We start from the raw sequence: 12,959 nt of genomic DNA on the forward strand, positions 1-12,959 counted from the left end.
ACTTTAAATATATTTAATATTTCAGTTAAGAAGTCTTTTTCTTTGTCATTTATGTCTCTTATGGCAATAATTACATCATTGATATGATCAAAGAATGTGGAATACATCATTAGTGATAGATGTTTGTTGTTCATTTCCTTTAGTATGAAAGATTTCAAACTTTGCCTCAAGACTTTCAAAAACAATGTTGTTGTGTGAAGATCAATTGGTTTATTGAGAAAGTATTTGAAGCATTCTTCACAGGATCCTAACTTTAGACAAATACTGTTTGCATCCTTCTCAATCAGGTCTTGAAATAATTTCAAGTTTAAACAACATATTCTGTGTTTGGAACATTCATGAGTTCTTGTCCAAGGATCATTTTGAAAATCAAGTTCAAGACTTTTCCATTTTATTTTAGACTTTTTAGCTTTATATTTCTTTCCATCAGAAGACACTGATTTTGACTGTTGGTTTTTATCAGATTGTTCTGAATTATCTTTCTGAAATTTATTTTGATTCAATTTAACTCCGTCATATTTTGTGTCTGTTGCTAATTTCTTATAAATCACATCTGGGGTTTTTTCCGGTAATGTTTTGGATTCTTTATTGTAGTTGTCCATTATTCCTGAAATAACATAAATTATTATATGAGTAATAACAATAATAAAAGTTTCTGATTTAGGCACAAGGCCAACAATTTTGAGAGGAGAGGATTAATGAATATCATTGACCCATTGGTACTCTATTTCCTTAACCCCAAAAAGATGAGTGACAATAACTCCTTGTAAAGACACAGAACCTGAAATTTGGAAGAAGGGGTTAGTTGATACTACAGATCCTAGTACTTGACTGATACCTTTAATTTATTGATCTAAAAGCACAAAAGACAAAGTTGACCTTAGCAGGATTTGGACCCAGAATGTAAAGAACCAAAACAAAAACTCAACATTGTAATGGACCTGCCAATCCACCACTCTTAATAACTGTTTCTAATCCTCTACCCTTAATAACTGTTTCTAACATAGGCACAAAGCCTGATATTTTCAAGAAGAGGATCAGTTAATATCCTCAACCCTAGTACATGACAAGTCCTTTATTTTATCAACCTTAAAACAATGAAAGGCACAGCTGAACTTGGTAGAATTTTAACTCAGAATGCTAAGAGCCAGAACAAATTCTGCAAGGAATTTTATCCAATGCTCTAATGGGTCTACCAATTCTGGCCTCAAATCTTTGGGCACAAAGTCTGAAATTCGATGGTGGGGGCTTAGTTAATTAAATGAACCTCAGTACTTGGCTGCTATTCATATTTCATCAACCTAAAAAAGGATGCAAGTTAAAATTGCCCTAGGCAAGATTTGAACATAAAGAGCTAGATGAAACAGCATAAGGTATTTCTTCCAACAGTAAAATGATTCTACCAATCCACTTCCCTTATAATTGCAATAATAACGAGCAGGTATGGCTTATTTTTAAGAAGTTCTCTTCACAACCATAGGGTTTCAGGTTCTTTTCTGCTATATTGCACTTTGGGCAAGTGTCTTCTACCACAACTGTGGACTGACCAATGTCTTGCAAGTGATATTTGGTAAATGAAAACTACAAAATTTTGTGATATACATGTATATTTATAGTCTGAGTTAAAGATTCAGATGCATACTTGAACCCCTTGACACACATACCAACCCCTAACAACTGGTACCTAAATCCCACTCTGTTGGCAATCCCTACTCAGTGTTTCTTTTGTTTTTCTTGAAAAGGGATATAACTCTTGATGGAATACCATCTATTGACTATCTTCCCCAGCTTCATTTCATCATTTTTTATGGCACCCACAAACCAAATATGACACTTACTCACTTCCAATAACAGACTGCAATAGCTATTTTTTTCCATACCTGCCACTCTGATGAGTGTGGTTTAGATAATCTGATTATCTAATATTCTATGCAAAACCATTTGTTAAGATCAGTTAAATGGATCTATGATACTGTATTCTTTGTTTTATATATATATATATATATATACACATATAAACAGGGTTGGTAAGCTGACGGGTTGCACCAGATTCCAGTCTGATTTGGCAAGGTTTCTATAGCTGAATGCCCTTCCTAACGCCAACCAGATTGTAATGGGTGCTTTTACATATCACCAGCACAGGTGCCAGTTAAGTAACAGCTGTATCTGCCATGACTATGATTTCACTTGGTTTGTTGGATCTTCTCAAGCACAACATACTGCCAAAGATCTTGGTCATCTGTCATTACCTCTGTAAGGCCCAATGCTCAAAAGGCACTTTGTACGTGATACCACCATCAGCCACATTACCTCTGTGAGGCCCAACGCACAAATGGTGCTTTTTACATGCCACTGGTACAGGTGCCAGTTACATGACACCAACAATGGCCATAACCATGATTTCACTTGATTTGCCAAGGCCTCGGTCACTTAGTCATTGCCTCAGTGAGGCCCAACATTTGAAGATCATGTTTCACCACCTCGTCCCACGTCTTCCTGGGTCTCCCTCTTCCACAGCTTCCCTCCACTGTTAGAGATCAGCACCTCTTCAAACAGCTGTCAACATTCATCTACATCACGAATATACTAACACAGTCATCTCCCTTGCACACCACATCTGATGCTTTTTATGCCCAACTTTTCTCCCAAGATGCTTACACTCTGTTGTATATGCACACTGACATTGCACTCCCAGCGAAGCATACTAGCTTCATTTCTTTCAAGCCTACACATGTCCTTGGCAGTCACAGATCATGTTTCACTACCGTGCAGCATAGCTGTTTGCACACAGGTATCATACAATCTGCCTTTCATTCTAAGGAAGAGACCCTTTGTTACCTACAGAGGTAGGAGCTCTTTGAACTTTGTCCAGCCTATTCTTATTCTAGCAGCTATTCTCTCAGAACATCCACCTCCTCTACTGACTTGGTCACCTAGATAATAAAAGCTATCAGCTACTTCTAGCTTCCACCCACCCACTGGCATTTGATGGAGTCTATTTTCTGTATATTTTTAGTGTTTATTGTACCTCTTCACCTTCCACACACAAAAACTAGTTTCCCTGTTAACCTTCCTCTGATATTTGCTGCACCTTTTATGTGTCCATAGCTAACAGTGGGTACATCTTATGCAGTTTCTACCTATGCCTTTCCTACAGTTCAAGCAAGCCCATCTACCTGAAGGGATATGTGATTTGTCTACTTTCCTACTTACTAAGACTTTGGTTTTTGTTCCAGTCAAACTGTCCGACCTATGGATGGTCTGTCTTCACATTGACACCACGGTTTGTCCAACATGGACAACAGATGTTAAATGATGATGATGATGATGCAGCTGTGTGGTAAGAAGCTTCTTTCCCAAGCACATGGTTCCGGGTTCAGTCACACTGTGTAGCACCTTGGACAAGTGTCTTCTACTATAGCCTCAGGTCAAGCAAAGCCTTGTGAGTGGATTTGGTAAACAGTTCGAGTTAGCGTGTTGGATTGTTGGTTCTTAAAAGACTGTTGTTACGTTATGTGTGGTTACTGTCATTTGCTTTGATTCTATTGTTATTCTACTGTTGCAGTGTATTTGTTTATCCATAAGTGCAATGAACCTCTGCAAGATGTGTGGGAAGAGGGTCAAAAGTGTGACTTACATTGTTAGTGCTTGTGAAAGTTTTGCACAGAAAGAGTACAAGCACAGACACAAGGTAGCCCAAAATCTTCACTGGCTGCTATGCCAGAAATATGGATATGAGGTAATGGGTGCTTGGTACCAACATACACCGGAAAAGGTGTAGCTCTGATGAAAACAGGCTTTCCCTATCATATTTGTTCTCCTTATGCAACAACTTCGCACAGAAAGCAAGTGTAATTATATCCTTGTGAACAAAGATTTCTCCAAATTTTTAATTTATGTTAACTCTATTTTTGAGTTTTTAAGTTATTTATCTTGTTACCTGTTATCTGCTAATTATGTAATTGAGCTTTTACAAATAGAAATAAATTAACTCTTTAAATTTTTGCCCTATCAGTTCCAATCCACAAATATTAAATCATTTATGTATAAATCTCATAATATATAATACAATATTGTTTCTTTCATATATGTAATGATTTGCTTCAGTGCAGTTGACTATAGAGTTGTATAGAAGTGATTCTATTCTGATTTCAAGCCTATTATTCTACATTGGATTTATCTCAAGTCCTGAATTGCACATAAGAATTGATTTCAAGTCTAAGAGCAAATTACAAGAAACACACCTTCTAAGTAAATGTTATTCAGGCATCAGAAATTAATACATAGCAATTTACCATATTTATTCTGGTTTAATATGAACCCATATGTAATGTCCACCACAAATTTTGGGCTATGAAATCCAAGGTAAAAAATATCCCTGGTGTATGATATATACTGACCTTTCTAAGATGAAGTGTTTATTATAATTGCTGTCTCAAATATATCAAGAAAATTCAAGCATACTAAACAAAACAGAAAACATATTGAAAAGTGTTTTATGAATTAAATTTTAACAATTAAAAGTGGCCTAGAAACTTAACTGGCAAAAATGTGGAATTACTGCCAGCAACTTTCAGCACAGGACAAGACGTAATGCAAAATGTAAAAAGTTTTATTATCAAATGCATTCATTTAGATACTTTCATTAAATCCATGAGACTTTGTTACAATGAAATAAACACTTATAAACTGATTTTAAATGAACTTTATTAAAAATTGTATTTATAAAATTCATGCAATGGCTTCATGAGTTAGTTATCACTACCAATTTGCTAGCCAATTTCTGTTCATGAATCACATTTACATGTGGAAATTTTGAGCAATACTATATTTACTTGTATTCATAGATAGCAGTAAGCTATCCATCAATAGTTGTGAGCTATCTATTAGCTTTTGTTCTCATAGTTATACAAGTAACAAATCTATTCCTACATAATTTACATGCACTCATATATCTTTCTCAGACTTCCCACATTGAGATAGTTTAGCGCATCTTGTTTTAGCATTTTCTTGAAAGTTCTTTTTGCTTCCACAAATACCTTGATTATATGTTACACATAAAATACTCCTTCAACACTAATTTCCACACTCATAATCATATTCAATAATACACAACTCAGAAACAAAGCTCATAACTCATTTGCTTTCAAATGTTCATGGCTGCTTTTTTTACATCATCCTTCTCTATCAAAAATAGCATGAATTTTTTTAGCATTTCTGCCAACAAAACTGTGTATAAATATGAAAGGTTAAGACAATTATGAGCAGTATATGTGCCACATCATAAAACACCTTTGCTCTTGAACCAAATTCGAATTTTCCATAAGCAGTTTTATTTGTTTCTGTACATGACAACAACTTTGTTTACAATGCCAATACTCATACAGACTGCATAGTGGCATATATTCAATCATTTGTATTTCAAACCTGGAGTAAGGTTCTGTAGCTAAGATGCCAGTAACTTTTTCTATTTTTTTTAGGTAACTTTATATGAATAAAACATTGTGACTTATCTATGAGTATATACAGTGTTATCATTTGTTAAAAATATATATATTAGCAACAGAGGCTAATATTACCGAGAGGTAATATTTGTCCCCACTTAAACATGGATATTCCATTAGAACTATGCTGTGCTAGTTACCATGAAAGAAACTCTCATATTGGCTTTTGGTGCAAAATGCTAGTAGGGAGATAAATCCCTTCAGTACTGAGACCACCAAATCATGTAATTTCAACCTTCCTTAGTCTCATCGATAATGGACACGCAACCGCTAGAGATAGCAGCAACTCATCCACCCACAAGCGATATATAGAAAAAAGTCACTGGGGTCATGATTAGCCAGTGAGCTTGTTAAAAAAAAATTTATTTTTATTTTTTTAACATTCTCACTGGCTAATCAGTCCCTTCCTATTCATCATTAGTCCTCCAGGCCATAACAGAGGAGTACGAAACCAGTTACTACCCATGGAACTCCTTTATGCTGATGACCTTGTTAATATAGCTGAATCTTAGTAGAATTAAAAAAGAAGTTCCAAGTATGGAAGTAAAACCTGAAATGAAAGGGCCTCAAAGTTAACTTAGCAAAAACGAAAGCTTTAGTAACTAAGAAAACAGACATATCTGTTTCCATCAGGGAAATGGCCTTCTTCATTACATAGAAAAAGAAAAGCTTTGGCATGGCATACCCAATGCAAACCATGGACATACAAGAGATGCAGGGGTATCACAAGCAGGTTAAGAGAGAATGTAGAGTTCACATGCAGCAGATGCTCAGAAGTAATAAGCAATAAGACCTCATGGAAAATAGACTTTCTCAAGTGTCCTATCTATTTCCTAGGTGACTTAATTAGCAACAGAGAAGGATGTTCTGTAAGTATAGTTGCTAGAATAAGAACATGCTGGGAAAATGTTTTACAAATCTTTTATTACTGTGGGTAATTAAAACTTTCTCTCTGAGAATGAAAGAGTATAAGTATGATGTTTGTGTACAAACAGTAATACTACATGGTAGTGAGAATTGGGCCCTGAATGCAAAGGACTTCCAAAGATTAGAAAGAAATGAAGCTAATATGCTTCATTCAATTTGCAACATAAATGAGCATGATGACAAAGTACAAATGTGTTGATAGAAAAATTGGGCAGAAGAGGAATCAGGTGTAGTGTGAAAGAAAGATTGCACTGGTCTGGGCATATAATGCATATGGGTGAGGACAGCACTATACACAAGTGATGATGGGATTTGTGGAAGAGGGAAACCCAAGAACACATGGGACAAAATAAACAAAAATAAACTCTGTTGGTATCTGTTCAACAATCACAATCTACTACCACTGCTACATAAACTTCTTAGACACTTTGTCATGAATGGCTATGGGATTACACCTAGAAAGTTCACCTCCAAAGCACAAGTCCAAGAAAGGCTGTTTGTGGAAGACCAGCAGTCACCCATGCATACTAGTTTCCTCTCTCTATGCCACCAATGTTGTCTAAGGGAAAGGCAAACACCAGTAAGTTTGGCACCACTGACATCGCAGCTCATTTCTACAGCTGAGTGAACTAGAGCAATGTGAAATAAAGTGTCTTGCTCAAGAACACAACACAGCCTGGTTCAGGAATTGAACTTACAACTTAACAATTATAAGCCCAATGCTCTAACCACTGAGCTACGTGCCTTCACTACATTGACTTACACAGTTCCAGTAATAAATTCCAGTGACTGTGATGATCCCAGTTAATAAGTTGAAGGAATCATCAGCATCTCATCCAGAGCATAAGTTGCCACGTGTTGGAAATCCAGCTGTACATCAGCCCTGCAGGAGTGTACATATTACAAAGGAAATATGCAAACCACAAAAAAAAAAAATTGAATTTATGAGACATCTAAATTTTAAATATGCTAAGTGTCATGTGCATGATTCTCTCTATTGATGAGGAGGAGCTACTGCAATGTTATAGTCGTCTATATTATTATCACTTTGAATTATTCTTTGTTTGTATTTCAATGTTCCATGCAGCACCTGTCAAGAAGACAATTCCTTCACTCAGCTGATCACATCTGCTTGCATCTGGATTTGGAATTTGTCATGGTGTGAGTTCTTTCTAGAGATTCCTGTACAAAATTGTATAATCTTAAAACTTAACACATAATGTAATATTTCCTCAGTCCACAAAAATTTGATAAAAATTATTTTTCAACTAATTTTTCCAGAACAATTCTTCACTAAGCATCTTTGCCTGTGTTTTTGAATAAACAATGCAAATTACATTTCTGATTATTTTTAATGCTGTCTAGCATTAAAAATAGCCCTACGTTTTATCTTATATGGTCATGTATGTATGAAAATCCCAAATTTCTATCATGTTCTTCATATTTGCTTAATTTTTATTATTATTTTACATACATCTTTTACTTTCTCTTCATCAAATGCTAACATTGAGATTGGAATGATTTCAGTACTTTCCAGCAATATCACTTTTCTCAGTAATGCCAAGCAACACTGATGCAACCAAAAAATGTTTGGGATTTTTTAGCCAGCACTATAGCATACTTTTTCTTTCATTATCCAGGCAGCAACCTCAAAAGGTGGGACAGAGGACAGTTGTAACCACTCCACCCATTCAGTAACTATTTTGTTTTACCATTTGTTCTCTGATGTCAGCTTTGGTTTTTCTCTCATATGCTTCTGCCTTATCCATGAATATTTTCTGCTTCCCTCTTCAAGTTGTGAATCACTGCTCTACTATTTTTCGTAAATCCAATGTCAGCCAGGTAGAACACTGTATCTAATTATAAATTCCCAACACCCCACTTCTATTGGAACTACTAAACATTATCATCCTTGTGACTAACACAATTCCCTAAGTACTTCCTATTTCAGGACTTTTTTGTCTGTGACATTCTGTACAACCCTACCAACTCAACAAGGATAAACATGTATTAGTAATACTGTTAAATTGCTAATAACTTTTCTTCTCTTCACAGCGATAATTTAAATGGATTAAAAATTATATTCGGTTTATCAATCATATACTGTGAAAGGGGTGATTTGCACACTGTCAGAATATGTCCAAAGGATGTACAGCCTCCACACTGATGCCAGTGTAACTCAAGCAAATGATGGAAACAAAGTGCACGTTGCCACCATCAGAAATCAGTTGGCTTTATTTTACACGTTCCAGGCGACTTTCCTTGTTCAGCAGTCTTTCACATACATTGGCTTTCCAAGCAACTGTTTTAGTCTCACATTCCACCTCTTCAAGACGACGAATATTTTTTGGTCACAGTATTTCGCTTGGTTTTCTTATTCTACTGCATTGCAGCAAAGGATATCCTATCCTTTACCATACGATATTCTACTGCGTTGCCGCAAAGGATTCCCATCTAGTTTCATTTTGTTTTTGTTGCTGATCTTCGAGACAATTTTCTTTATTCCAACGCTACTATAACAAATTACTATCTTCCGTTTACATTTTAAGTCTTTTATATTGTTATTGATGTAACTTACCATTTCATATTATCTTCAAAGTTATTGGAAGTTTAACTACAACTACTATTAAGTAGTAGTAACAAAAGGGAACTTTACTTTCTGGCGATTTACTAGGGAAGTGAAATAACTCAATAAGTTCTTTTTTAATTACAATTTGTTTTTGTTTTTTTGCGTAAAAAAAGGGGACATAACTAAATGCACCAAAATATGTTAGGTTTGGCTCCAACAAAATCCCATGAAAATTAGCGGCTTTGATGCTAGTGGACAACCAGTGAAGATAACTTTGATAGGTTTCGTCAAGTATAGGCCCAGACCATGTCTAACTTAATAGCACCACATGAAAGTAATATTTTTCATCGAAAATATAACCACGGTGAGTGGCACCCTGCCCATTGGGTATTCGGAGGAATATTTGTCTGTTAAATTTATATATATTTTTTTTTTATATTTTTATGTGACGAGTTAATCACACGAAATATTATATATGGTAATTGTTCAGTTGGTGGAAGTAAAGAATACGTAGACCCGGTGTTTTGGGTTAGGAGTCTTGTTACGCCGAAAACGGGTGGTGTAGGTATTCTTTACCTCCGCAAATTTATTTTACTACGTTTGACGAAATCGTCGAACTTCTACGTTCTCTTTGTGAAACATAAATGAAATCAAAATAAATCTTTGCAGAAATATACGCGACGTTTAAATTTAACCATTTTTTTTCACTCATTCATTTTGTATTTGAGCGTAGACTTTCAATCCCTGGTCCCAGAGTTTCTGAACCAACTTCTCACATGTGGATCCACCGAAATTCACTTATTTGGATCGTTTAAAAGATTTACTTTTCACAATTTTTGGTCACCAATAGTTAATGTTGATGTTATATACATTTCTATTTTCAAAATTCTAAAATGCGTTTCGTTTGTTAGTTTCCTATTTTAACTCATAAAAACTCCATGCAACTTACGCAAGAATTACATTCAGAGATCAAAACAATTAATTGGTCACGTAACGCAAATTGCAAAGAATTTCCGTGACTTCAGTGGCCAAATGAAACGTCTACTTACCATATTATTTAGGTGATATCTGTTTATGTGTTTCTATTGTTTTCAGATATTCTGACAGTAATCTCCAATGGCATAGGCTGCCGTTTTACCTCTAAAAATACATTTTAAGAAGTACAAGGCCGCACACTGACGGAATTACTACGGTGTACAGCGTTAGATTAGTTTTCAAGAATTCCAAGTCGTCTCCCTTATTTCAAGAGTGGAATTAGATTCAGTCATTAATTACAAATTCCAGCAACTCAAGATTGTTATTGTTTTTTTAGTTTTATAGGGTAGGGAATTAACAGAACTGTTTGAGCATTCATATTCCGAGTTCAAATTAGGTCCTCTATCCCTTTTTTTTTTTAAATATATTTATTGAGTTACTTCCCTTCATTTATAATACCTGTTAATTACGTTGGACAATTTTTTTTAGATATCAGTTGCATGCGATGTTTTTATTGCTTCTTTCAAATTTGTAATCGGTTTTGCTCACCATGCTCTAGTTTTCTTGCAATTCGAAAATGAACTTTTTATATTTTGTTGTGTCTGGGGAGAGTCATTTTCTTTTTGTACCATATAATTTAATACACTCACCGGTAAAATTTCCACTTATTTCTTATTTTTATTTTCCTAAAATTTTCGTTGCGTCTTGCAACCTTTTCAATAGTGTTGACTCTCTCCGTTATTTACACTGCATTCCTTTCTGTTTGTTTGTGCGCATGTGTGTGGGTTAGTGTGTGTATGTGCCTATGCATGTCTATGTATGTGTGTATGTATGCATGTGTGTGTATGTTGGTCACTCAGTCCATTTACAACAAGAATACAATGACATAAAAATGGTTATTGGCCAACTAAAATGCCATGAGCACAACTGGACCATTTGTGTAGATTTGAAAATGGTCAATTTCCGCCTCAGCCAACTGAAAGGTTTCACAAAGTATCCTTGCTATCTCTGCATGTGGGACAGCTGACCTCAAGAGTAACACTGGATTCAGAAGTGGCCCATTTGTGAGACTCTGGAGGTAGGCATGCCTAATATTGTGAATGATTTAATTGTCAGCTGAGGAAAGATTATTTTCCAACCACTCTATATAAAGCTGAGCTTGATAAAGCAATTCACTAAGGCATTGAATATTGATGGTGAATGTTTTCCACATATAGTCTCTGCATTTCCTGGGTTATCATTTGAAAAGATCAAAGCAAGTGTGTTTAACAGAGCTCAGATTCATGCGCTTCTACAGGGTAAGGAGTTTGTAGGAAAAATGAATGACAAGGAAAAAGCAGCATGGCTGTCATTCGTAGCAGTCATAAAAAATTTTCATGGAAACAGAAAAGCAGACGACTATGAAATTCTTGTAAATAGTATGCATAGTCACCTCAATCAATTCCTTGAAAACCTTGGAGATGTAAGTGATGAACAAGGTGAGTGCTTCCACCAAGACCACAGGACCATGGAAGAGTGTTATCAAGGGTGATGGAACAAAAACGTGATAGCAGACTACTGCCTGAGCATTAAACAACATTTCCCTGAGAATGTCTACAAATGCAAGAGCTCCAAGCATAAATTCTTGTCTGGATAAGATCTATTTGTGTTTTATCTTATATCTTAATCAGTTTCTCAACTATGTACACCTATCATTTGTACATAATATATATTTTCAACTGAAAAGCAGATGGCAAAAAAATGGCATATAACATTTATTTTACTCAGCATCAGAATAAGAAATATTATTTTTATAGCCTAATTCTTATTGTGGTGTAGAAACTCGTACATATGAATAAAGTTAAAATCTCAATGCATAGATATTTGTTCTTTTCCACTTAGTTTGAAGATAGTATAACTAGAAAGTTATCAGATGGATTATATCATATCTCAGGAAATATTCAAAATTTGGAAAATATATTTTTAAAAAACCTTAGTTGCAAGAAATCTAGAGCTTACAGAGAAAAACTAACTTCATATTTGAATTCTGCATACTCAAATTAAATAATACCAATTGTTGATATCAATGCAACAAAAATTTTATTTGCCAGTGTTGTTTTTACTTAACCAATTATATTTATATAAAACACTAGAGTAGCCATGCCATCATGCTAAACATGGATGGAACCTGCAGAAAATGGAGACCTTGAATGAAGTAGTGAAGATCAAATTCAAAATATTGAGCTTGAGAGAGGAGATGAGAAAGTACCAAAAAGAGTGGTGATATGCTGTGCTAGATATAACCTGTCCATCTCAGCAAAAATGAGATCCTGTCAAATCTAACAGCAGTACAAAGCACTTAGTTTCTGTAAAGGATGCTATCATCCCCTGACACTTCACATTATTACCGTTATTTTCCCTTATTATCTTCTCCCCTCTTTGACCCACTCATATTTCCTTCCCTTCTTCACCAAACTGGATATTCAATGTCCACATCAATCCTCAAGTGTAACCATATCACACTTCAGTGCACTTACCTATGCACTCACCCTCTCTGTTCCTCTATCTCTATTTTCCCTCTCATGTTTACTTTGTCAAATGCTTAGAATGAAAAATATTGAGGAATTAAAGAAACAAGCCAGTAATAATGATAATTTTCTTCTTTATTTTAACTGAATATACAAGCAAATTTTGTAGGAAAGGAAGTATAGAGGATTCCAGTGTAAAAAATGTACTTATGTAAATGTAACTGTTAAACTACATCTAACACCATGTTTCCTTTTTTTTAAACGCAAATCTATAAAAAAAATACATGGAAATTATATATATATGCTATTTTAAAAAAAGGAATATAACAAAATATTTCCAAAGTTATTAAGCAAATAGCCAAGAAAAATGCATTATCTGCTTATTATGCTCATCAATTATTCTTACTTTTAAAAATTTCTTAAACAAGCAAAAAAAGGCTTTTATATTTTTGACACAAAATAACCAATTCTTACATT

The 12,959-nt window shown here is 34.8% G+C and overlaps 1 protein-coding gene across 1 annotated transcript in view; it reads right to left on the reverse strand.

The window, feature by feature from the left end:
- The window catches only part of LOC106877513 (uncharacterized), a 25,649-nt gene extending 14,682 nt beyond the window's left edge, over window positions 1-10,967 (reverse strand). Inside the window, exons 1-2 of the mRNA XM_052974902.1 lie at window positions 10,050-10,967; window positions 3-607 (exon numbers count right to left, since the gene is read on the reverse strand). Of these exons, the coding sequence (XP_052830862.1) occupies window positions 3-602 (600 nt within the window). The 5' untranslated portion in view covers window positions 603-607; window positions 10,050-10,967. The remainder of the gene's footprint in view (window positions 1-2; window positions 608-10,049) is intronic.
- Between the last annotated feature and the right edge of the window lie 1,992 nt (window positions 10,968-12,959).

The sequence above is a fragment of the Octopus bimaculoides genome, chromosome 19 (assembly GCF_001194135.2).
Source record: "Octopus bimaculoides isolate UCB-OBI-ISO-001 chromosome 19, ASM119413v2, whole genome shotgun sequence".
NCBI lineage: Eukaryota > Metazoa > Mollusca > Cephalopoda > Octopoda > Octopodidae > Octopus > Octopus bimaculoides.